A 26,649-nucleotide genomic window follows, 5' to 3' on the forward strand; every position below is an offset into this window, starting at 1 on the left:
GGAATGGAGTGAGCTTGAGATAGTTCTGTGGAAACTCACAATATGATTATTCAAACTCTATTTTCCTTACGCAAGTGATTTCCACATAGGGAAAACAGCAGGCATTGCTGACAGGTAGTACCTGAGCAGATATTAATGTAATTCCCCTTTGAGCTCCTGCAAACCTCTTGCTTCCAAGTGGAGCTGTAACAAGTAACACTGAAGCACCAGCTCTGAGTTTTGATTACTTGTTTTATTTGTCTGTTAGACAATCCAGTGCACTTTTATGAATTTCAGCATCAACCAAGTTCAACTAAATGTTCAAACGCAAACTTTGTAAAAGCAGATCACGCAGATGACATTGGCTTTGTACTTGGAAAGCCCTTCTTGGCAAGCATCTGGGTTTGCTAAATAATTTGTTTACTCATCATTTGCATTTAAGCACTGTTAAGACAAAAACATTTCCAGTAAAATAAGAAATTTTAGTATTCTTGTAGAGTACTGGACTCATGCTCTTCCATGATCTTCTTTATCTGCAGTCGGTTCTGGGACGCGTACTCATGCAAAGCTGCTGTAACATTGGAATGACTTCCCACACCGGTTTCGAAACAGGAGGGCAGGGACTGCGCTGCGCAGCATCGCTCACCTTGCCCTCGCACCGCCGTTGCCCTCGCCTCCCGCAGGCAACGCTGCAGACGAGGAATTTAAACTCAGCAGAACAGCATGAAGTGCTGGACGAGCTTTGCTCGGAAGGGGTAAGTTCGCACACGCCTGCCTAAACACCACACCGAGACCGCATTCTCTCTGGTTTTAATGATCGTAAATGACACCGCCGCGCAGGACGGGGCCCGGGGGCGCGGGCGGACCGGTGTCCCGGTGTCGTCGTCCCCGTCCCCCCCCCCCGCCTCCCCGGGCCGCGCTCCGGGCCGGGCCGGGGACCGCCGGGCCGCGCCCAAGCCCTGCCCGACCCCGCGAGCACGCGCACGCGCGCGTCCCCACCGGTGGGCCGCGAGCGATCCGGCGGTGCGTGTCCGCTGCCGGCTGCCGTAGCGGAGCGGGCAGGGCGGCGCTGCTATGGCGGCCGGGCCGCCCGTGCTGCTGGGGCTCCGCGACGCCGCCATGGCGGGGCCGTGCCGCGGAGGCGGGCGGGCCCCCGCCTGGGCCACCAACAAGCTGGGCGGCTCCGCGGTAGGGCCGGCGCGGGCCGGGGGGGAGGGTGGCGGCGGAGGGGCCCTGCCCTGAGGGGGCTCGCGGCCCGGAGGCCGGTGGAGGCGCCGGGCGCCCTCGGAGCGTCTCCAGCGGTGCCTGTGCTGTTCGTCTTTCAGGACTGGGTGCCCTCCGTGCGCCCGGGCTGTCCCTGCTGCGGGGTGTGCGGGAGGGCGCTGGCGCACCTGGTGCAGGTGTACTGCCCGCTGGAGGGGTCCGCCTTCCACCGCGTCGCCAACGTCTTTGCGTGTGGCGGGAAGGGCTGCTGGGGAGCGCCCCGGAGGTGAGGACGCGGTTTGCGGCTTTAGTCCTAAGCGTGCGCAGCTCGACTGCGACTAATAAATGCCACTTCGGCTCAAATGTTTTGTTCCTTACGTGTGTTTTTTTTTTTTTAACATGGCTCGTCAAAGCTGGAAGGTACTGCGCTCCCAGTGTGCGCAGACACAAGAAAAGGAAACACAAGATTACAGCGTAAACCAGGTATAACTAGCAAACTGCCTTCTTGGGTCCTGTCCTTTGTTTCAGTGTGCTGTATGAAGTGCAGTATTGAGGCGGTTTTAGAATAAAAATGCAGTTGAGTGGGATGAGTTTCGCACCTTATATATACTTGTAACCTTTCTCAAGAAGCTGTGCTGTGTGCTAGTTCTGAGTCATGTATGTGGTCACGTGGAGAAGTCATGGTCGTGGAATTTTTGACACCATGAGTACTACACGTTATTTACTAGAAGTTTAACTTCTTATTTGTGATCTGTGTTAGGCTTGTTTTAAAGTGGAGATTGCAGTCCAACTCTATGGTCAAAACTGATATTTAATACTTTAATTACTCGAGCTACCTAAACATTATTTTTCAACTTTAAATGATTGGGCTATACTGTTTAGGTTTGGATCTTTAAGATGTTTTCTTTATTTTCTAATTTAAATTTTAAAAAATGTATCATCAGTTTTAATTAATTTGACTCAGTTATTGTTAATATACTTCTGGTATTTTTGCTGGTGAAGGAAAAACTGCATGTTGGCTTAAGAAGATTGGAAGAGGAGGATGGATATCAAACTAGTGATGACAGGCAGAAAGTGTTTATTCAGCTGGTGCATTTGCAATATGAAATTTTGGTCTGTGGTAAATAAGCTTATACTCTGATAAAATGATGTTATTATCATTGTTGTTGTTGTTGTTATTTTCCTCCATATTCTGCCCTTTGAGCTCACCTGTGGTGCAGTAACTGTGCTTCAGATAAACATACCCAAACTAGCTGTCAGTGGTCATGCCAGCAGCCAAGGTATGGCAACATGATGTACAAAGACCATTCAAAAAGCCAATGAATTCTTGTTCCGTTTCTCCAGTATGAGATGGTTTTTTGCCATAACTGCGCTGCTGTGAAAAGTAAACGTGGGTATGCTGGTAAGTACCACTGTGAGGAGAATAGGTGAAATAACACTAAGCATTAGGTTAGGGTTTTAGTTTTCTTATCTGTTATGAAACTGTATTTGAAGTTTGTTAGGGTGGCTGATCTTGACAATGTTCTTTTTCCCTTTTTGTGTTTTTTTTTTGTTCTTCTCAGAAACAAGAAATGAACTTTGCTGCAAAGGATTGGTGTGATGAAGCAGATGACTGGGGAGTCTGTGATGGAGCAGAATCTCCTGCATGTGCCTCCCTTCAGCTGCTTGGCTTAAATGAAGCGGTGAGCAGCTCCTGGTCCAGAGAGGTGGAGTGTGCATCCCAGTTCCAACGGCTTCGCTTGTGTGAAGCTACAGATGCGTCAGGTTCCCTGAATACACATCCTCCAGTCAGCGAGGGAATGGTAATGGCAGCGTCTAGTTCAGCTCCTGTGTTCCAGCCCTTTTACATTAGTGTTGTTGATGAGGAAGACTACACTGGTTTCCTTGATACAGATCATGCAGATGAGCTATTGAAGGAGTATCAGCAGAGAGAGGGTGTTGATTTGGAACAGTTGATGTCAGAAAGGTGAGAACAGGTCTGGATTTCATGCTGAAACTGAAGGGATTAATGTAGTTTCTTGTATGCTGACTGATAATCTAAATCTGACTCTCACTAAATGGGAATGTTTTTTGTTCGTAACTGGGTCCTTCAGGAATCATTGGTGTGTAGTACTTTGCTGGAAGAACATAACAATGCACCTAGTTCTGTCAAATTTTGAGTTATTCAGAGATGCATCTATTTCTGATTTACTGAGCAGTTGGAATGTCCTTGGGCTCCAGATAGAGCAGTGGACTGTCAATCTCTGAAACCAAACCAGTGTGGTTTAAACAATATCTTACGCTAAATGGCCTGAGTTTATATTGTAACATTTGTCGTCTTTTTTTTCTTTACAAGACTAAAGCTTTTCTTATATTCCAATTGCATTTTTAAGAGTTTAATTACTTAGGGATTTTGACTAGAGACTGAGATGATGGTAAGACTCACGAAGAGTTTGTAAAGGTTGTCTGAAAAACAATTTTTGAACGTAGTTACTGAAAATATTTTCAGTATTAACTTAGGTGATCACAGTGAGCACTTATATCCAGACCATTTCTCGTTTGATTATATTAACATGTACAGTGACTTTTCCTGAATTGTTGACAACATTGAATTTTTTGATAACTAAAGCTACTGTCAGTTGCAGAATCTGCATAGAATGCTTTTTAGTAGTGGTGTTCCTGTTGAGTTTTGTTGACCTTTATAGAATCACAGAACTTTAATTACACTTAATTCAAAATTTAAAAAGACAATATCGTAATTTAAAAACTAGCAAAACTTCTGATAAGTTACTAAAGGAATGATTTTCTTAAGGAATAAGCAGGTATCTGGTGGATTTGAATCTCATGTGGTAGTCTGAAACACTGTTAGTAATTGTAAGCCACCAGAAACCAAAGAACTAGAAGCAAAATGTTCATTTCCAACCTCTAACAGGAATTGCCTCTTAGTTTCACATGTATAGTTTTTTTCAGTGTACTTAGTATAATTTAATGTGAATGTGTAGTAACTATTGCTTATTTAAAGCATGCATATTGTACTGAAAACCTTATTGGAAATTTTCTTTCTTTTCTTGTTTTTCTGTAGTTTTGCAGGTGAAGGTGATAATGAAAAATATGAGAAGAGTGAAGTCAAAAGCAGGGACTACACATTCCATAAATTTATGAAAAGAATATCTGTGTGTCCTGAACAGATTCTAAGGTATGTTAATCATCTGGTTGTAACAGGGAGATACAGAGCATAGACATGGATTGTTAGTACATCAAAATAAACCATTTCGTTGGAAATAGATGTATATTTTTGTTTCTTAATCAGAAAAAAATGGCTAAGAGGGCTGTTACCATGCCTGTGTGGTCAGACTTCAGTCCCTGGTTGGGTTTTTTTATACAAAGTATAAGTAGATGAGAAGCAAAGCAGGATCAGAGACCCCGGATCTGTCTATGGGAGACTTTCTTCTACATAAGACCTGATGAGAACAGACCCAGACTGTCTTTGAAGACTCGCTGAAATCCAGGCATAGAGGTTTTCAAGAGACAATTTTGAGGCGGAAGTATAATACACAGCGGTATGCTGTTGGGATAGATTTTCAAGGCTATCTGCTCCTCTGAAATTTTGTAACCTTATAATTGCTTATGTCTCAGTCCTTGAGATGTTACTGAAGTAAGAAATCACTCGTTTTGAAGCCTGAGTTCTTCTGCAGCTTATTGTGATTACCCCTCAGGACCCTGCAGTCTTCAGTTCTTGTAAATCTGTTGCTTTTCCTAGAACAAAAGCAGATTTAACCTCAGAGCAGCTACTTTCCCGAAAGAGGAGTTAATTCTGAATGAAAGTATAACAGAGTTCAAATCATAAATTATTCATAGTGCCAGATAATACACATGGTTTTCATGGATCATGCCAAGTGTTAGTTTTTAACTTCTTTGTTCTAGAGAGTCCAATGCAGCCTGTCTGGTCCAGCTGTCTCAGTGTAGTGACAGGACCTTTGTTTATCAAGTTTAGAGAGCCAGGTGGAACTAACTGGTACCTTTTTGATGAGGAAGTAAAGTTTGAGGGGCTGGTTACACAGACAGATAAGAAACATTAGAAACTAATTATCTATCAAAGATTATACAGAAAATGTACTAATGCAGAGTGCAAGTAACATTTTCAGACAACTTTTTTCACTGGATCTATCACTTTGCAGTATTATGCTCTTTGAATTTTCTGTTCTTCTAAAACATCACCTCTGGTGATCCCTATGACTGTCACTAGTTATAACCTCTATGTAGCCCTCCCTTTCCCCTTCATGGGTATTGTGAGTATGCCTGTTAGACCCCCATTTCTCCTGGGCTGCCAGATCTCCATTGAGCTTTCAGCATAGCACAGAATCCCCCGCTTGGCATCCAGTGGAAACCATCTTTGATCTTGGTTTCCTGTTAGTTGTGGAGCTATGATAGCTCTTATAAATAAAACATCAGTTCTCTGGCATAACTACAGTGGTTTTGAGACCTGTTCTATGTTGAGTATCTTTAACTGCCACTGGTTAGGATTCAATTTTTCAGGAAAGTGTAGTTTGCTTAATGAAATGAGTCAGGTACAGCATATTTTGGAGGTGTCGATTCAAAGCATTTGTCTCCTTTAAATCCAGCTCTTTCCTTAAGACATTCCAAGTGTTGACCTTCCAACAGTATTTCCCCCTCCCGATCTTTATTCTTTGTTTAATGACTCATCTGAAGCTTAGGCAATGATTCTGGCTCATAACAATGTTTTTTACTTCAAGCAAGTTCAGAGGTTTCAGAGAATCCTGAACACTGTTGCCAACATGTATGTTTTCCTATGAAATTTAGGTACAAAAAATGAATACTTTTTTCCTTTCTTCTCTTAGATACTCTTGGGGTGGCCAGCCTTTATTCATTACACGTCCTCCAGCCGACATTGACAAAGGTATTCCAGCCTGCAGTAACTGTGGAAGCAACAGAATATTTGAATTTCAACTCATGCCAGCGCTGGTCAGCATGCTCCAGAGTGATTCAGGTGTTGACCTTTGACTTAGCTGAATGAATATTAGAAACAGTCACCTTCTTGGTAAAGTTTAGTGAACTGCAATTTGGATTGTTTCTTGCTAATCACACGCACTGATGTGCTTAACTACAGTGATCATCTTACACAGAATCCACTCTGTTTCCATTGTAGAGTTCACTGAGCAAAAGATATAACTCTGGTTTATGGAGATGCTATGGTTGCAACTTCATTTGCTCACTAGTGAACTTTAATAACAGCAATATAGATAATTCCATGACCTTGGGAGTAATTTGTCTTTATTGCCTCTTAAATGAGGCCTTGGAAAATAATAAATACTGTCAGATAAGATTGCAGACACTTAAGAAGCTCTTTGAAAATTCTGAGTCAGCTTGCTTTAAAATCTTTAAAATTAGAAAATGCTATGTACATAGGAGACTGAATTATGAAAAATATTTTCTGAATTGTCAACGATTGAGGTATAGCAATAAGCAATAGCCCGATTATGTTATTTTTCATAGCTTTACATGACATACCTTTATTGCTTTGTTTTTAGATCTGTCAGTGGAATTTGGAACTGTTATAGTTTACACATGTGAGAGAAGCTGTTGGCCAACAAATCATCAAACCCCTCTTGAAGAATTTATTTTTGTACAAGAAGACCCAGATCAGAGATTATTTAAATAAATTGTATTTCTCCGCATAGATGGAAAGTCTGTTGTTTTTTTTTTTTACTACAGGTGAAAGCGTGTAATTATGCAACAGAATTTTCCTCAGATGTGGTGAAAAATTAAATTCATTTGATGACATTGCTTATTTCCAAGAATAACTGATTGAAGTATATATTAGCATGCCTCTAAAATGTGGCGACAGAAAACTTGCATACTTTGGTTATACATGGAAATTTAAGCATAGAGATTGTTTCATGATTCTAGTTACACTTAACATTTGGGGAGGAAATGGGAAAGGAGAAAAGAGGTCTTATTGCAGTTAGTTATACTGTTAGCATTCATCAGCCAAACAGGATCCAGTTTTTAGAAACTATTAGCAGTGAAGAACTTAATGTAAGCTTGATTTTAAAAAACAGATCTGCTTTGTTTTAACCACAGATTGGAAATTCAGTGGGTAGTGGCTGGAAGGGCCTTGCTGTCACTAGTCTTCCGATGATGAAGCTTTTCTGTATGTTTTTCCAGTGAAGAATAAGCTACACTTGAATGGTTAAATGAGCTCTGACAGTCCCATTGCTTTGGATGGGGAAAAGGTGGAGGTTTTTGTTAGCACTTCTGTTCTTGCAGGTACAGAATGATGGGGTAGGTACGGCACCTGCCTTGTTACCAGTCTAGTGCTCGCAGGCTAATCGTGCTGCTTTAGTTAAAACAGTCTAAATTCGTCTGTGGAGTTCCCTGTTGGTTTAGGCTAAACTGCAGTATTTTAATTGACTTAATGGAGGAGTAATTTAGGTGAGTGTCCTTAAAGCTTTTTGTACAGGTTTAATGCTGCAGCGTAAGTTAATGCACTAAAGTGTGGGTTTAAGAAGAAAAAGGGGGGGGAGCTAAAATGTGTTTGCAAAACTACTTTTTTTAAGGAAGAATTATAGCTTACCATGTCAGCTCCTAGAGGTGAGTCTGTTAACTTAGGCTAACACACATCAAAATCTTACGTTACGCCTTGAACGCTGCCAGTGCTCCCCACGGGCGCTCAGCCTGCTCTTTTCCCCAGCTATGGCAGGTAGCCCAGAGCGCAGAGTTTGTGGGCCGAGCCCTGGCTGCACCGGCGGCTGCAGCAGACAGGCGAGGGCCGGCTTTCCCGCGAGGCGCTGCCCCCGGTGCGGGGCCGTAGTCAGCCCGCAGCCGAGGCGGCCTGCGGGCGCGGGCGGCGGCGGCGGCGGGAGCGGGGCTCGAACCGGCGCCTCGGTCCGCCCCGTCCCGCCCGCGCTCCGGCCCCGCTGCAGCCTTCCTGGGCCGTGCGCGGGAGAGGGCCGAGGCCCTCCCCGCCGGCAGGGGGCGCTGCGGGCGAGGCGGGCGGCCGCCGCTCTGGTCTCGCCCGGGCTCGCTGTTCGGAGTGCGGCCCGGCTGAGGAGAGCTGCGCGGAGTCGCTCCCTCTGCCCGCCGCCGCCGCCGTTGTTCGCCCGCCGTCATGTCCGTGCCGGTGTCGGGCCCCTTGCGCAGCGAGCTGGCGGAGGCCGTGGCCCAGGCGCGGCTCTTGGTGGTGGGAGCCGGCGGCATCGGCTGCGAGCTCCTCAAGGACCTGGTGCTCACCGGCTTCAGCAACATCGACGTGGTGCGGGCCGGGGCCGCGGCCGGCGCGGATGAGGGGCCGGCGGGCGGCGGCGCAGCCAAGGCCGGGGGCGGGCGGGCGGGCGGGGGGGAGGGGGGGGCAGGGAGCGGGGCGGGGGCCTGAGGGGGGCCGGGGCGGCGGGCGGCGGGGCGGCGGCGGGCGCGGGGGCGCTGTGGCGGCGCGGCCCCTCCCGCCAGCCGCATTGTCTGCGTGTTTTCAAACTGCTCCCGGCCCGCCAAAGCTGCCGGGCGAGGCTGCCGCGCCGCGCCGCCCCTGCCGCCGGGGGACGGGCTCCGCCACAAAGGGGCTGCGGCCTGCCGGCGCCATCCGCGCCCCCGCCTTAGATGGGGCCGCCCCGCGGGGCTTCCTCCTGTGGGCCGCCCCGAGCGGCGGTGCCGCTGTGCCCGGGCTCCCCGCCGGAGCGAGCGGCGGGAGGGGGAGAGGGCCGCCTTCCCGCCGGAGCTCGGGGCAGCGGCGGGTCCAGCCCTCGCTCGGCGTAGGAGCGGCTGCGCCTCTCCGGACGCCCGTAGATGAAATCTGCTGGGAAACAGTGGCGTGCCATGTTCGCTGCCCAGCGATTGCTCGTTAAAGTCTTAGTTTTGCCTAATACTGCCTTTGCTAGTACTGTGGATAATGGTCCAGTGATGGATTGCAGCGAAAAACAAAATACGTGGGAGGTGAACTGTATTTTTAGATACCGAGTTGTAAAACTGTCAGTCTTAGAAGTCCGGTCACGATAGCTTCCCGCGGGCTGTTGCTTTCACTTCTGCCTCCTGATACTAATCTCTGAATGTGTATAGGAAGGGCAGAATTGAGAGGGTGGTAATGAAAACGGGATGGAGAGAAATAGTATTAGCAAAACTCTGATTACCTAGTTTCCAGACCTTTATTAATTTGTTAGGGTAGTTATGAAACGTATATGGTTTTAAGAAATCACGGGAGTACAAATCCAGCTAGAGCACAGGTCTGTTTCCTTGAATACATTTTTACTTGTGTGTGACTGGCCAGGAGTCACATCTGAGAGTTTTGTATGACAAGTTGTAAGAAGTTTGTTTTTACAGTCAGACTTGTTGAGCAGAGCATATTAGAAACAGCTTTTATCTAAAACTGTATCAGCTTGTAGAAGAATACAGCTACTGGTTTGCCTTGTTATTCGTACAACTCAGGCCTTTCTACTGAAATACTTTTTAAAACTTGTAGGATATGCTTAAGTGTAATTCCAAATTGTCCCTTTGAGTCTGCCACTGAGAGCCTATGCAATTTTAACATTGTACCGGTGAAGTAAACATATGCAGAAGAGTGGAAGCCTGCATTTTCTGCACTGTTTTTTCCCCCCTTTTTTTTTCTTCCCTACCTTACTATGTCATGTGTGTACTCCTGCTATCCATTATAATAGAAAGAGTTTAATATCTCCTAATTTTCCAAGTAGTCATTAGGCATAAATCTCATTGGCGTATGCTTATTGTTTCACTTACTGTAGTTTGATTTTTTTTTTTTTTTTTTTTTTTTTTTGGTGTGTTGTCTTTCAAGGCCGACTTGGACTCCATTAACTTAAGTACGTGTTGGATCAGGGCCATCTTCATTTAAAACTATCATTGACAGTGTTTTACGCAAGACAGTAATGTTTTGATAACATACAGAGCGGGTGGGCAAAAGACAAGGCGAGAGCAAAAAGAGAATTGTTACGCAAAGAGGAAGTTTGCTATTAGGAGAATAAATTGCTTTTTTCAACGTTTGTGATATTGTTGAGGGTTTTCCTTGGTTATTAAATACTAACAAACTTGAACACCTGAAAATGCGTTTTATTTTTAGAAGTTGTAAAATATTTTTTTTTAAACAAAATCTTAAAAAAAAAAAAAGTAGTTTTGAATACCAGACAACTCACAAATATGTGATTTCATTAAGTATACTTTGTTGAAAGGCAGTGCCGTTGTCCTCAGGAATGAAGAACAAAATCAAATTACTCAGAATCCAAGTCTGAATTAAGACGTGAATATATATTCTTAAGAAGTTCTGAGGCCTTTCCTTCTAACAGAAAAATGGGAGCAGTGTAAAAGTTATTAAAATAAGAGAACTGTTAAATTTTGATCATTCTTAGTTAGATTGAAGCTTCTGTTGAGGTCTAATAGTCTCAGGTATTCTCTTTGGAGAAAAACTTCCTTTGCTAATTTTGGTTTTGGTAGTACTATTTTCAGTTGTAGCTTATGTCACTTGTTATCATCTCCAGTTACAATACTAAAAGCTTTCTGGGTAGTGGAAGTTTTAACAGAATTATGCACTAATCATTTCTACTTGAGGTTCTCAGGCTTTTTGGCTTTGGACTAAGCAAGCTTTCTGAATGTGTCTTATGAGAAAGGAAAGGATGTAGAAATGTGTTTTCATGCAAATACCATTTTCATGAAAAGATACAAGACCATGGGTAGTTGCTAGGATACTATGGGTAATAAAGATTAACAGTCTCTGCTTTATAATACATTTCTAAAACATTGTATATTTTCTGTTTGCTTTATATCCACAGGTGCTTTTATTTAGTGTTTAAATAAAACTCTCTAGCTATTACAGTTCTTAGTATATTAAAACTTAATCCTTAAAAACAGGAAGTTTAATCTTGGAGCTTGGATCTCACATGCAAAGGATTTTCAATGAGAAGTGTGTGGCGTACTTTATTCGTTATTTAAATTTGGTTAATAAAATTAAAAGCGTATGGGAACACCTTCAGTAGGTCATGTTTAAACTTCACGCTGCATAGTCAGTCTGATAGTACTCTCCGTATAGCTGAAAGCGTTACTATGTTGAGTATGTCAGCATTATCTATGGGAATTTGGGAGAAATATCTCTGAGGCGCAGAAAAATTGTCTTCCTCCCCTCCTAGTTAAAAATGTTAGGGACATGAGAGGACTTCTAAAAAGAGTGGTTGATCAGAGAAACTGTTTAATTAAAGGAAAAGTAGTGGCAACAAAGGTAGGAATAAATCTTCTCAAAGTTCTAATTAAATAATTAAATCTTCTTAATTCTTGGGGGGGGTAAAGACATTTGAAATTACGATGTTCATGTGCATGTATTAATAAATAGAAACATGGATGTTGGGAATTACAGTCATGGCATCCTTTGAGGTTGTACATCATGGGTGTTCGGTCATATATGTTTTTAAACATCTTGATTGTGTGATTGGATTTTTTTTTTTTTGTAAGTAGACTTCATAATTTTTTAATATGCACTTAAGCAGTTAGTCCTGGTGACAAACAGTAAAAGCTTTTGCCCTGCAGTGTATGAATTAGATGACAGTGCAGCCCTCAGTTTACTGATTCAGTTACTCAAAGCCATGTTCAAATATAAAGTAGAAGTACTAATTAGTTTGCTGAGTAGCCTTTTTTGGACCTTGGGGAAACGTGGTACAGAGCCAGCGTTCAGGGTGTTTAGTCCCATGTAGAGTCTGACTGGACCTATCTAGACTGATTTCTGCAGTATCTCCACTGAGTTTGTATGCTGTGTTCCTGATGAATTCTCACTAAAATCTTTATCCTATGGTAAATAGGACAATCAGTTACTGACTTTCTACTAACTACTGTGCATACGTATCTCAAAATTCATGTGCCTTTTTAGTAGGGACTCTTTCTTCAGAAAGTTTTTTGTCAGGTAGCCCTTAATTTTTGACATACGGTTCCATTGTTAGTAATTATTTAAAATGTATGGATTCCTGAAGATGATTAGGTGATCACTTGTGCCCCTACAGTTGCTGTAGTGCAGATGTAACACCTGAATGCAGGTCTGAAAAGGAGTCTGTAAAGTTTATGCATTTTGGTTAATGGCATTTGCTTCAAACTCTGTTAATGATTTTGTTCCTTTTATTTCTGTAAAAGTGAAATGGCTGTCTCTTGTGTGTTTATAGATTGATTTGGATACTATTGATGTCAGCAATCTCAACAGGCAGTTTTTGTTTCAAAAGAAGCATGTTGGAAGATCAAAATCACAGGTGAGGAAAAAGTCAAAGCTCAAGTCTTACTCAGTATTATTTTATGGACAGTGTCACAATTTTGTTTCTGCTGTGAAGAGGTAAGTGTTGTTGGTTGATCATGGCTATCCACAACATTTCATTATAAAAGTATTTAAATGTGTTAAGGTAGTCAACTTACTCGATACTCAACTGGTATCGAATCTATCTTTAGAAGGAAGGAAGAAATAATAAGTGGTTTTTTTTGTTTTTGTTTTTTTTTTTATTTCTAGGTTGCCAAGGAAAGCGTGTTACAGTTTTATCCAGAAGCTAATATTATAGCTTACCATGATAGCATCATGAAGTATGTTTGTTTTTAAGCTCTAATTACATGTTTTGATTTGCAAGTACTGTGTTATTTAAATGCTACAATGGTGTGCTTTAAGATATTTTACAAAGCTACTGCAATAAGAAGAAATAGCTGTAAATATAAGACTACCACACACCTGAGTGGGAGTGTGGATTTTGCATGAGTTTTCTTAAGCTCTGGTAGTAAGCTGTAGTCATCTGCTTGTGTCTATTTTTAATTTTATTAGCAACATATACTATATAAGTTTCTACACTAAGAATGCCCTGATGTCTTGAGCAATAATTAGATTAAAATAAATGTGAATGTTGAGTCCGTGATTAAAAAAATGAAGTCCTTTTTGTGTGTGTAGGTAACTGAGTATCATTTATATATGCCCAAAACTGTTAAAATTTAGTCTTTATGATCCATAACCAATGAGTAGAGTACAAGATTATGTAGATTTTCATTAGCTGTTTCCCGTGTTTTAATTTATATTTGTCCAGTTTCTTAAAAATTGATATTCTGTAATATTAAGGTTTGAACTCTGGTGTTGCTAGTAGCCACTGAAACACTGACTCATTGCATCCTTCTCCTGAAACTGTAAAACCGTTAATCCTGTTTCCTCTTTACTCTCTCTTCTTTGCCACCTTCTTCTTTAAATCAGAAAAATGCAATGTAAAGATACTAAAGTGTCAAGATTTTAAAATCCCACGTCTTGGCTCCTAAGGGTATGGAGGCGCGATCAAAACCAATTGAGCTATCACAGTATAATGAATTATCAGCAGTCTGATGAGCTATGGTAATTACAGTATGCACGTTTTAGCCTCAGCTGATGGTTTTTAAGGTCAGTTGCCGCAGCTCAGCCAATTTACTCATTAAGTCAGAGCAGTATAATCACTTTTTCGTTGTCTGCCTGTTTCATTGGTCAAATTAGTACTAATTGCAATAGCTTCCTTCCAGCAGCATAAAATTCATGCTTTCACCCAACTTTAAAATGGGCAGAAGACAAATGGGGCAGTTAAAGGCTAGCAGTAAATTTATAACGTGTAATTTATCACACGAACATCAGTCCACCCTTTGCATGTGTATAGTTTCTGTTGTGGCATAATAACCAACAACTTTGATATGCCATTTTGAGTATTGTTTTTCTTTTCTGTAGCCCTGACTATAACGTAGAGTTCTTCCGCCAGTTTACGTTGGTTATGAATGCTCTGGATAACAGAGGTGAAGTTTTCACTATGATTTTATATGGAAGATGAAAATATTGTTGCTTGTTCATAGAAACAGAACTTTAATGTGTTCTACTCTTAGTACTTCTGCAATGTCAGTTAAATAACAAGTATCTTAGAGGATTTAGATTAGATATTAGGAAGAAATTCTTTACTGTGAGAGTGGTGAGTCACTGGAACAGGTTGCCCAGAGAAGTTGTGGATGCCCCCTCCCTGGAAGTGTTCAAGGCCAGGTTGGATGGGGCTTTGAGCAACCTGGTCTAGTGGAAGGTGTCCCTGCCCGTGGCAGGGGGGTTGGAACTAGATGATCTTTAAGGTCCCTTCCAACCCAAACCATTGTATGATTCTATGATTAACCTATCTGTAGTTTGACTAATGCTTGTGTGCTTCACTAGAAACTTGAAAGTGTAGTTAGTGCTTTTAAAGGTGTTTTGAAAGTAAACATTAACTGCTATCTTGCTGCTTGATGGGAACTGATGAGTATTGTGTGTACATCTGTAACTTTATTCAGTTGAGTTTGCTATATTTAATAGTGTCGATATATTTTATGTCAATTGGAAAATTGTGAAAAGGCGTAGTGCTCTATAATGAAATAAGGCAGATTAAGGATAAATGTTTGCATAGGAGGCTAGTTTGAATTTGGAGAAGTAAAGCTTTTTTTTCCCTAATTATTCAAATTTTTCTTTAAAAACTCTTGATTTGCAGCTGCCCGTAACCATGTGAACAGGATGTGTCTGGCTGCTGATGTTCCTCTTATAGAGAGTGGAACTGCAGGCTACCTTGGACAAGTAACAGTTATTAAAAAGGTTAGGTTGTGTATTAATCTTGTCGCTTTAAGTTTAAATCATTGGCTCTTTTAGACAACTGGGAGTTGGGTGTTTTGAAATGCAGTTACAGTTCATTTGGTAATAGCATATACTATCAGTAGCCTTCACAGTGTGACAAGTAAATATTTCACTTTTCACCAGGGAGTGACAGAATGTTATGAATGTCATCCTAAACCAACTCAGAAGACTTTTCCAGGCTGCACAATCCGAAATACGCCATCGGAACCTATCCATTGCATTGTGTGGGCTAAGTATTTGTTCAAGTAAGTGATTTTTTTTAAAAAGAAAATAGGTACTGTGGTTCACTCTTCTAGTTTCTAAGCCTACAGACAGAGAAATAAAGTGGACACACAGTTTTGGGGGGCTTTTGGGGTTTGGTTTGTTGGTGTTTTTTTTCTTTTTTTAATGAATGTGGATTATAGCAAAAACCTCCATTTCTTTGACCTGGGTTTTGGGGTGGTTTTTTTAGGGTGGTTTGGTTTTTTTTTCTTTTAATATAAAGATGGAAGGTTGGTTAGTACTTAGGTCTTGCTCTAGTATCACAGAAAATCTGACAGTTTGGCACAGCAGTGTAGGTTGAGGTTACTTTATTCTTCACCTTTGTGTGAAGTTAACACATTTTTCAGTTTAATGCATGTATTAACAGATGTAAAGTTTGCTGGGATCTTGGAGGGTTATAAGCAATGCATTCAGTACTGCAATATAAATATAAGGCTAGGTGAACTATTGAGTGAGTTATATAGAACTGTTTTGCTAAATTCATTTTTGCATTGGACATTTCGTGTTGTCAGTGTTAAGTCCACATGTGATGAATCCCAACAATTTAAAAAGCAATGTATGAAGAGGCACTCTGATAGCAAGAATTCTAAAGTGGATATATATCCATTAGCAAATATTTCAGTCTTTAACCAGATATGATGAAATTCTAGTGTTGTGTTGTTGTTCTTAATTGTTATATAGCCAGTTGTTTGGAGAAGAAGATGCTGATCAAGAAGTCTCTCCTGACAGAGCTGATCCTGAAGCTGCCTGTGAGTGTGATACAAGCTGGTAGTTTACCCTGTTACTGAAATGTTCTATTTCAGAGATTATGACTTCTTTCTGTACATTTCTTAAGGTTAGAGAGTTCAGCTCCATTTCTTTTAAGAGGTTTCCATCTACTGTACTCTTGGACAACAAGAGTTTGGGGTGTGTTAACAGTAAGTTCGCTTACAGACCTTCATGTACACCATGCATAATTTAGTTCCCTCATACTGCTGCTTATCAGATATTTGAAACATTTTCAGTGTTTTTTAGTTAACTTGATGCATAGTGCATACCAGAGGTTTTTGCATGGAGAATGTGCAAGAACACTCTTCGAAACGACAACAGTTTCATAGTTTCACCTGTCAGAACTGTGGCCCTTGTGGGCAGCCTAAAACATTAGTAAAATGATTACTTCAGCTCTTGTGAAAACTTTAATACAGTGTAAGACGGGTCACTGGTGTTCACTAGTTGTTCTCAGATAGTGTGAGTAGAACAGCTGTGAGGAACACAGTCGATACACTCACTAATCATAAAGTTCCGGTTAACACATCCAGGTGTAAGATAGATGATTTAGATGAATAGGCTTGTATCTGTTGGGAGACTGCTGTTCCCTCTGCAGCAAACAGTCTTCCCCATGTGTACAGAAACTTGAAATGGAAAGTGAGCTTGAAGTGCAAATTAAATATAACTGATCTTCACAGGGTGGCCTTTTTTTCCACTGTATATTTGGATTTGATGGAGCGCTTCCTCCCCTTTTCTTTTGAACTGAGGACCGAGAACTGAGTGGTATTTGTAGTCACTCTGCATTTTCCACTCCTAGCTGAGGGATCGCAAGGAAATACAGGGATTGTGTTTGAACTCTTCTAGCCTGAAATACTTCAATGTTAATCTACATAGGAAATATGCCCGTTTTGAGTGATGTTTTTGTAGCTATTCAGTATTTTTCTGTAAGGACGGTAACCATAGTTACTCTGAAGGTGAATAAGCATCGTTGGTTGTTGCTTCTTTTGGATCCTTTGATAGGATCAATGGACAATGCCACTTATTTAAACAAAGACACCAGGGCAATTATAGGAAGGCCTGAGCTGTAGCCTCATGTCTGTAGTGAGCAGACTGTCCGTAGTGATAATGCTGTTTAGAATCAGTGGACATACATAGTGTATGTCCAAGAGTCAAAGCAACATTTGTAAAGGAAAGTTGTGCCTTGCATGGCTCTGCAGGTCCTTTGAAGGAATCGGCAAACCTGTGGACAAGCATGTCTGGTTTATGCTGGTTTGAATCTGCAGGGGGGCACTCAAAAAGTTTTTGTGAGGAACCTGAAGGAGCTAAGCAGCCATGGAGAGAAAAAAGGATGAAGATCCTGAAGTGGATAAACTACTAAAATGATAGAGATAAATGGTGATTAGAGGAGTGTCTCAGATTGGGGATGGGACCAGTGCTGTTCAGCATACATGATTAAGTAAAGTCACTCAGAATAATAAAGATGAGGACTAACTGCAAAAAGTAGTTGAAAGCGTCACAATACAGAATGACTGGGCAATGAGACATTAGGTAGATTTGGTGCAGATAAATATGAAATGATGCATTGGTGAAAGAGGGGGAAACATTCACAAATCTACATACAAAGTGATGGTCTCTGAGTTGATTTTTCTTATTCAGTCAAGATGTTAATAGATAGTTTTATGAAAACATCAGCCTGCTGCTTATTAGGAATCACAGTAGCAATTGCTGGATGTGACTGGGAAAGAAACACAAAATGAATAGCATCTGTATGCGTGGAATTTTTCTGTATAGGAATAACCAGAGGTAGGAAGCTGATTTTTTTTTTTTTTTTTTTTTTTTTTTTTTGTGTGTGTGTTGAAGTTCTAACCAAACTAAGACTTTTCAGCCAGGAAAAGAGACTACTAAAAGGGGGTGGTTAGACATTTACGAAATCGCAACATTATGTGGAGAAAGTTAATAGGAAACAATTGTTCACTGTTTCTGCCAGTAGAGGAATTAGGTGACATCAAGTTAAATTAGTGAGTTGCAGAAGCAAACAGGAGTAGTCGCACTGTGTCTAATTCAGCTTTTGTTGGGCGCAGTAAAGCCATTTTATGGTCCCTGCAGCATTTCGGTTGTTGACTCTAGGGGAAGTATTTGGATGTGAGTTTCCTTTTTTTGAATTAAAATATTGGTTAACACTTTATTAATAGGGGAGCCAGCAGAAGCAGAAGCCAGAGCACGAGCATCCAATGAAGATGGTGAGATTAAACGTGTTTCAACTAAGGAGTGGGCTAAATCAACTGGATACGATCCAGTTAAACTTTTTACTAAGGTATCTTCTTTAACCCCAATAAATGTCTTTATTTGAAGTGTATGAGGTGCTTTAAAGTTAAGTCAAAACCCAGTTTGGACACTTAATGCTAGCCATCAATTATGCAATTATGTTATGACTTCCACCAATTTTGCTGTAGTGTTGGTCTTTTACAACACGTGCTTGTTTTATGGCATTCCATCTGCGTCTGTACAGATGGCTTCAGCAGCTCGTCCATACTGTACAGAAAAAACTTCATTCAAATTACTTTTAATATGAAAAGGTAAACTTGAATTCTGTAGGAGTTTCACTGGGCATAAACAGAACCAATCTGAGGACCTAAAAGCTATCAGTCATCTTCTGTGTATAATCAGGCTCTGGCATAAGAAAGTACAAACTGGTTTAGGAGTTTTCCTTCTAAATAGTTGCTGAAAGTGGATAAATAGAGGAAATGAATATAGAATGTAATGTTGATAGGTAGTAATAACTTCACTTTTGAAATTCAGTGGCATGTAGGTAAGAATATCTCAGGGCAAGTATACAAAGAGCTGTAGCGATGGCTTTAGTACCACTAAAGAACCCACTGTTTGGACTATTGTTTCTTGATTTTTACTTTACTCCCCCCCCAAATTAATCAGAGCTGTTACTGCTTTATGCAATAAGTGTTAGAGAATGGGGAATAAGAAGTTTTTCAAAGCTGTTTTTTTTTTTTCCTGTGGAGTTTGATTTTTATTTATGTGGTTGAAAATATTTTCAAGGAGAAAAGCAAAACCTCATAAATCTAATGCTGATTTTTCAATTTCATGGCAGATGTGAAAATAAAGTATGTCTTTCTTTCCCCCCCTTTCATTTTAATGTTTTTTGTTTTGTTTTGTTTTTATGTTTCCTAGCTTTTCAAAGATGACATTAGATATCTGCTAACAATGGATAAGCTGTGGAGGAAAAGAAAGCCTCCAGTGCCACTGGACTGGGTTGAGGTACAAAATCAAGGTAATTGTCCCTCCTCCCACTCTGTATTTGTAAGTCATACCTGCTGTTTGTTAATGCATCTCTGTGATACGTACATTTTCTCACTGTCACAGTTGAGTACTGATAATTAACATATTAATTCTTTGTGATTCCTGAAAATTTTAAATTTTTCTCTATATAGAAAATGTTTTTTCTAAAACTGTTTTGCAATTGTTATTTTAGATACTCAGTATAGGCTGTAGAAAATTGACGTTTCACAAAATTTCATGTCAGCGTATTCTAGGAGACCTTACTATAAGCGCTGATAGATTTATCTCTGAAAGCTGACTTTTGCTGAAAATTTACATTTGCTATAATTTGTGTATGTCTATTGATACCAGTATAGTTATAGTTGCACCTTTAAATGCAGATTTGTTGTAAAATGTTGGGGCTACTGTAGTTTAAGGATATTGTTCTTCAATTTAGAAAATATTTAATTTTGCTGAAATTAGAAAATTCTTAGCTCTTTGAGAGAACTTTTGTGGGATTTCTAAGTATTCCTGATCTTAATTTTCTTTTTTTCTTTTCCCAAAGAGAAAAACATACCTGACCAGCAAAATGAATCCTCCACAGTCTTGAAGGATCAGCAGGTTCTCGATGTCAGGAGCTATGCACACTTATTTTCAAAGAGTGTTGAAACCCTGAGACTTCACCTGGCTGAGAAGGGTGATGGAGCAGAGCTTATATGGGATAAGGTTAGTTTGCCAAATACATAAGAACCAGTTATACTCTACAAATGTAGTACAAATATTGGACTCATTCAGTTTCATTCCAGAATAGTACTACTTCAAACAAAAATGTGTGGCACCTCACTTGAAAGCACTTTCCATATGTAAACAAATACATACTTTAAACAGTCTATATTTGTAACTCACTGAGTGTAAGGATTAACTATTGTGATGTAAAATAACTTAATTCACCAACTTTAAAAAGCACAAATTCAGAAGTATTTGTCATGTTTTGATTTTTGAAAATATTGTAATAATGCAACTTCATTTTTTCCTTTTTAGCTTTCTCTGAAACATGCTCTTATACAGTGGTTTGTAGCTAGAGTTTTACTGAGTTGTACCTAGTAATTAGCTCTGACGATAGGTATGTAATATATTACAAGTTTTGCTGAAGAAGATCAAGAAAAGAATTTTCTCTTTTAGCACCAGACACAGTGTAATCTTCCTGCAGTCAGTTATCATTTGGCATAAGAAAAAAAAAAGGAGTTTGTAAATATAGGCGGGACAAAATAGTAAAATAGTATTACAACAGATAGTAACAATACTTCTGAAACACCAATTTTTGAAACTGAGCATAAAACATTGTAAGATTTAGGATTTAGACATTATTTTGAACATACAAGGCATTTTATTAATACTAATACACTAATTCACTTCTAAAATACTAAGTACAATTTCTGAACACGTGTATTTATTACTGCTCTGTCTAAACGTACCATCTGAAAGAGGAAGTATATTGACTTTGAAATGGAATATTGTGCAGACTTTTTGTTTTTTAAACTTTCTGTTTTTAGAGGTTTTAGGAACCATGTGTTGCAAACTTTTTCCAATGAGTAATCTGATTTTTAAGTACCTTTTGTATTAACTTCTTGTCAGGATGACCCTTCTGCAATGGATTTTGTCACTTCTGCTGCGAATCTCAGGATGCATGTTTTCAGTATGAATATGAAGAGCAGATTTGATATCAAGTGTAAGGATAAAATATAACATTGTTTTATTTAAATAATAATCTACACTTCTCATTTTCATTTACTGTTAAAAATCTGCATACTCTTGCTTATTTTGCAGCAATGGCAGGAAATATTATCCCAGCTATAGCTACTACTAATGCAGTAATAGCTGGTCTGATAGTGCTGGAGGGTTTGAAGATTTTATCAGGAAAAATAGATCAGTGTAGAACGGTAAGTGGGAATAAGATACTTTTACTTTCATGTTATTTATTATTTGTTAAAAGTCACATTTAACGTGCTTTGACTATTGTGTAGTTTCACTGTCTCTCACTTGTTGCTTCAGTAGATTCTGAATGTGCTGGGAGCTTTCAGCCACAATGAAGAGACGTGGAAGTCTCAAGGATGGTTAAATTCCTCTGATTTAATGAAAATTGGCTGCTGGATAGGAGAGAGAACCAGACTGACATCAGTTGAAACATGGCTGTTTCATGTTACAGATCTATTTGGCAATAGCTGGTCAGTCAGCACAGGTGTCATTGTGGATTGGCTGTAATATGCGCTTTCTCCTGTTCAGCAGGCATGTCAAAGAGGATTACGGAATAGGACAACCTGTGAGACTAAGAGAGTAGATCTGTAGGAAAACAGGTTTTATGAGTGCTGTTACTTACAGAATAACTTGTTTTATTCTTGTCTGTCCTTAAGATTTTTCTGAACAAGCAGCCAAATCCCAGAAAGAAGCTATTGGTTCCTTGTGCTTTGGACCCACCAAATCCTAACTGCTATGTATGTGCAAGTAAGCCAGAAGTGACTGTGAAACTTAATGTACACAAAGTTACTGTGTTAACACTCCAGGATAAGGTAAATCTTGAATATTAGCTACAGCTTTCATTTTGATTCTAATACTGTAAATTATTAAAGTTAGGGTTTTGTTCAATATATTTTGACTGAACATCAGCTGTTTGTATTTGCTCTACATTTTGCATTTCCCTCAGCTACGAGAAGGGCTAGAAGAGCCAGTATGCTTCTTGCTCATGTGTGCTTGTATATCTTGTGAAAGAGTGTTTATATTTTGTAACTTTTTGGTGGTTTTAAAGCCTATTCATATCTAACAGCAAAAAACTGAATTTGTATTTCAGTTGAATAGTTCAGTAGCCACATTACAGTTGCATAGTCACAACTGATTTGTAATTCTGTCATTTTATGAAGTATACTAAAAAATTTTTCAGCGTATCTGAACCTGTAGGTTTCAGACAGCAAAAATACAACTATTTTGTTCATGGAAGTAAAAAAAAAAGTAGGCTTCAGTAGATGCCTGAAAATGAGCCAGGATAAGAAAATCAACATAATTCAAGGTTCTTTCTTTTATAAGTGTTTTTAAGTCAGATATTGATTAAATAATCATATTCATCTTTTCAGATAGTGAAAGAAAAATTTGCTATGGTAGCACCAGATGTACAAATAGATGATGGAAAAGGAACTATTCTTATCTCTTCAGAAGAAGGAGAAACAGAAGGTATGCATACTGAAGCTTTTTAGCTAAGAGTAGATAAAAACTAGGAAGAAACCAAGATATACAGAATGGCAGTATAGCAAATGTTCTAGTGTTCATCCTGTAGACTAATATTTGAAGAGAACTGGATTTGCAAGTATTTAAGTGGCTCAAGAATAGCTAGTGGTATTGTCTACAAGCCTGCATGTCCAGTTCAGCTTTCCTATATAAAGTACTTTTCACCTGGAGTGTCAGGATTCCTTTCAAGAATAGGTATTCAGCTATAAAAGTGCACCAGGTATTTTCCTCTGTTTGCAAGTCCTGTTCGTTTTCTTGTTCTTAGATTGTGGTCTTTTCATGATGCTTGTAGGCACTATTGTAATACAAATATTATCTCCAAAATGTTCCTAAATGTAGTAATAGTGAAGTGCTTGAACATGATGCATGAGGGGTAAATAACTCAAACATAAGTAGTTTTAACTCCTGATAGGCTTAAATGTCAGCTTTACTTTAAATATAGCTAATAAATGTTAATCTTATGTTTCTACATAAAACTTCTGGAGTACTCATTTCATCATATTTATTCGGGTTTAAAGGATCTTTTTATAAATAGCTGTATACACTGTAGTTTTTCACTGTTTTTCTAGCAAATAACCACAGGAAATTATCAGACTTTGGAATTCGAAATGGCACTCGACTACAAGCAGATGATTTCCTGCAGGACTATACGCTGTTAATCAATGTGCTTCATAGGTAAGGATTCTGAAATAATCATTTTTGTGTATATATGTAGAATATATACACAGGGAATTCCAACTCAGAATTTTAAATTCATGAATAAAGCTGAAAGATTGAGCTGTGGGAAGAAAATATAGAGGTAAAAGAGAAATTGTTATTTTTAATGAATTTATAGAGTTTAGGGGTTTTTTTGTTTGTTTTGGTTTGGTTTTTGGTTTGGTTTTTGTTTTTTACAACAGTAATTGGAAAAAGGTTTTGAGTAATTTGTCATTACACAACATAAAAATACAGTGCAAACCCAAATTTTTGGAGCAGCCAACAAGTGAGAAACTGCTGTTTAAAAAACAAAACAAAATAAAAAAAGGCAACCCCCCCAGCCTGCTGGGGTAGTAGATCCTCTGCTTGACTACCTGTGTTCAGATACAGCAATGCAAATAGAAGTCACATTGAAATAATTGGTTTGTGTATTTAACCCTGGATAAGTAATATACATATAATATACAGTAAATTAACACACTGCACTTTCCGTGAGAATAGGAATGTGACATTGAGGAAGAAAGGTAAGCTCAGGTAATGATTTTTCTCATTCCTGAGCATTTTAAGTCATAGCACTGGGTGGAACAGTGTTTATGAATAGACAAAGCATAAATTATAAAGGAGGACTGGACAGATTTTCCTCTTTTTTAATATGTTTTTCTCATTTTGTCATAGTTGCAGAGTGCTGTAATACTTGAATGAAATACTTCCTTTGTGAAAAAGACAGGTTTTTATTTTCACCTGGTTGTTTAAAAGCATATGTATTTTTCTGCAGTGAAGACCTAGAAAAAGATGTAGAATTTGAAGTTGTTGGTGATACCCCTGAAAAAGTTGGCCCTAAACCGTCAGAACCAACATCCAAGAACATTACGAATGGTAGTGATGATGGAGCGCAACCCTCAACATCAACAGGTAAAGAACAGTAATCAATATTAAATAAAACAAAAGAGTCTTTCAGCAGTGCAGTCCAATTAAAATAGTTGTCTTCAGTTTTATGACTTAACTTTGCCAACATTAAATAAATGGCGTTTAAGTTGCCTCTGTGTATAAATATAATATTAAATAGAAAAATGCACATTTACAACTGTTACAAATTGCACATTTAAGATTGTTACAAAAGTTCACAGTAAATACACCTTGAAATTATATTATTTAACTCACAAGGGCTTGGTGGGCTGTCAGCTTAAGTGCGTCATTTGCACAGTGATTGAAATAAAGTTAGACCCATTCTATCTGACGGTCACGCTATTGCTTGACAAAAAAGAATCAACCAAATTTGTCACTTTCTCCCTACAAATTAAATATTACTTTGTGGATGTCTTTGATCATGTTTCATTTTGTTAATTTAAGAAGACATCTTTGTTACCTGCCTACAAAATAATTATTTTTCACCGGTCAAGCAAAGCATTGCAAGAAAATAGTGTTTGCTATCCAGGAAGAAGTACTATCAGCTTCCTAATGTAGCGTGTTTCTTTGAACATGCTCAAAATAGTTTAACTTAAATGATGCTTAAGCACTCAAGGCTAATGTACTGGAAACGTCATACTGGTTTATAGGGATAGCGTATGAATCTGAGCACTTGTTGTGACAGATATAAGTTAGATATTGGTAGTTCTGTCTTAGGCTTTTGGGTGATGTTCCTCTGCGTGTCAGATGGTCCTATTTAAGATACGTGCACAAGTATGTAGTCACTTCCACTTACCTCTTGTTTCAGGGGAGATTAAATGTTAAGAGTATTGCTAAAACTGATTTCAATTTACATTAAAAAACTAGCATAAAATTAGTTTTTACAGTGAATTTGTACTTCAAAACAAAATCCACTAGATGTCTTGAAAGTTCATGTTTGGTTCTATTTTCCCTTCTTTATACTATCCATTGTTATCCTTTAGCTCTTTAAGTCTGCTCACCCTTCCACTCCTCCCTCTCTTTGCTTCTAGTGGGAGTTCTGTTGAATGCACTAGTGAAAGGAGAGGCTGGACTACAGCTCAGTGTGTGTAAAAGTTCTTTTCTCAAGGACTGCTGTGGATAGCATGCAATGCTTCTCTTTTGTACATGCAAAAAAAATCATGCTAACTAATGCATTTCCCATATTTTTGGGTTACTGTAATATTTTCCATACCTCAAGTGAAGAGGGAATAACCATGTGAAAAGCCTATTTAATACTAACTTCAGAGAAATTCAAAATACTTTTGCAGTTGAATGACAAAGAATATGGATAAAGAATGCTCCAAGAATTATTTGTTGTATTAGACATATTCTTACGTATGAAATGTGGTTTGCGAGTAGACTATCTTTACAGTATCCATTTGAATTAAAAACATATATTTTGCAGCTCCAGATCAAGACGATCTATTGATTGTTGATTCTGAAGATGAAGGTACGTCAAGCAATGTTGATGATGATATGGAAGACAAAAGCCGCAAGAGAAAACTAGAAGATAAAGAGTGCGTCAGTACAAAGAGAGCGCGTACTGAGCAGACAGAAGAGCAAGATGAAATTATAGCGTTAGACTGAACATGCAAATGCCCCTTGACAAAATGATTCAGATAATGTAATACAGTAACAGCATATTGTGTTGGGATGTGAAAAATGTCCAGAACTAGACTAATTTTAAGGCCTTTGTTCCAAGTGAATACCAAACCACTGGCTTAAATAATTTGTGTCTGTTTCTCTTGACGATAAAGCTCTCATCTCAATAGACTCTTTCAGAAGTTTTTCCATATTAATTCCATATATTAAATGTAGTAGAAACATAGTTTATAAATACTTACAGATAAGTATTTGCTTAAACAGTCATGAAAAAAGCATGTTATTTTTGTGTAAATACCTTTTAGGTATCATTGGATAGGACAAAAAAACCTACTCTTGTTTAGTAAAGGGTCATCATCTGATGCCCAGATTTTAAGTAACTACATTTTTATTTTTTGCTTGAAGAAAAATATTTTTAGCCTAGTCCTAAACATTTTTCACACCCTGAACAAGTAAAGAAAATTCAATAAAGCAAATCAGTGCCATGTTTTAACAGTGTTCTTAAACTTCAGGTGGCACTATGTACATTACTGTAAAACTGTTAATTTACTCAAGTTTTTCAGCTCGTACTGCCTGGTATGTCAATGTAAGAAGCAAATTTTTGTGTATTGTTACAGTTTCAGGTTATTTATATTTGATGTTTTGTAAACTCAGATACTACTACTATACTGTACATCTGATGGACCAAATAAATGACATCTGAAATACTTGCTATATTTGCTTGCACAGTCCAAGTTTATGCTGACTTATGGGATTTTACAATGTATAGCCTTCAAAAATTACTGTATTATTTTCATTTTTCTAAACATAACCTAGTAGTACAGAACTTAAGCTTCACTTGTTTGAGGTGAAAGGGGAATTTTTTTAATAAAACTTTTGTGAATGTTTTTTTTTCTTGGACAATCAATTATTGGCCTTTTCAGTTGGAGCATTTGTACCACCACACGCATGCTGTCACCACCTCATGCCTTCAGAAAGAAAGCACTAGTCTTTTATACATTACAGTTTGTGCATAGGACAAAAGTGCGATGTTCAGAATCGGTATCTTAAAACCTACTGCATTCATTTAACTACTTTGGTAGCTC

The 26,649-nt window shown here is 39.1% G+C and overlaps 2 protein-coding genes across 2 annotated transcripts; both read left to right on the plus strand.

Annotated features, from left to right (window-relative positions):
• The first annotated feature begins 1,053 nt into the window (after positions 1–1,053).
• On the plus strand, positions 1,054–6,857 carry PDCD2L (programmed cell death 2 like). Its single transcript, XM_050904088.1, has 7 exons — positions 1,054–1,167; positions 1,305–1,468; positions 1,596–1,665; positions 2,745–3,148; positions 4,244–4,357; positions 6,021–6,169; positions 6,711–6,857. Exons 1-7 carry the CDS (start codon positions 1,054–1,056, stop codon positions 6,839–6,841), a joined length of 1,146 nt encoding a protein of 381 aa, XP_050760045.1. The 3' UTR covers positions 6,842–6,857.
• A 1,433-nt stretch (positions 6,858–8,290) lies between these two features.
• UBA2 (ubiquitin like modifier activating enzyme 2) lies at positions 8,291–26,467 on the plus strand. The gene is made up of 17 exons (XM_050904112.1): positions 8,291–8,434; positions 12,321–12,404; positions 12,656–12,726; positions 13,871–13,935; positions 14,646–14,746; positions 14,909–15,030; positions 15,728–15,795; positions 17,986–18,107; positions 18,977–19,076; positions 19,629–19,789; positions 20,699–20,792; positions 20,891–21,003; positions 21,475–21,630; positions 22,189–22,285; positions 22,909–23,014; positions 23,811–23,947; positions 25,368–26,467. Exons 1-17 carry the CDS (start codon positions 8,291–8,293, stop codon positions 25,547–25,549), a joined length of 1,923 nt encoding a protein of 640 aa, XP_050760069.1. The 3' UTR covers positions 25,550–26,467.
• Positions 26,468–26,649: the final 182 nt, after the last annotated feature.

The sequence above is a fragment of the Gymnogyps californianus genome, chromosome 12, assembly GCF_018139145.2.
Source record: "Gymnogyps californianus isolate 813 chromosome 12, ASM1813914v2, whole genome shotgun sequence".
Taxonomy (NCBI): Eukaryota; Metazoa; Chordata; class Aves; order Accipitriformes; family Cathartidae; genus Gymnogyps; species Gymnogyps californianus.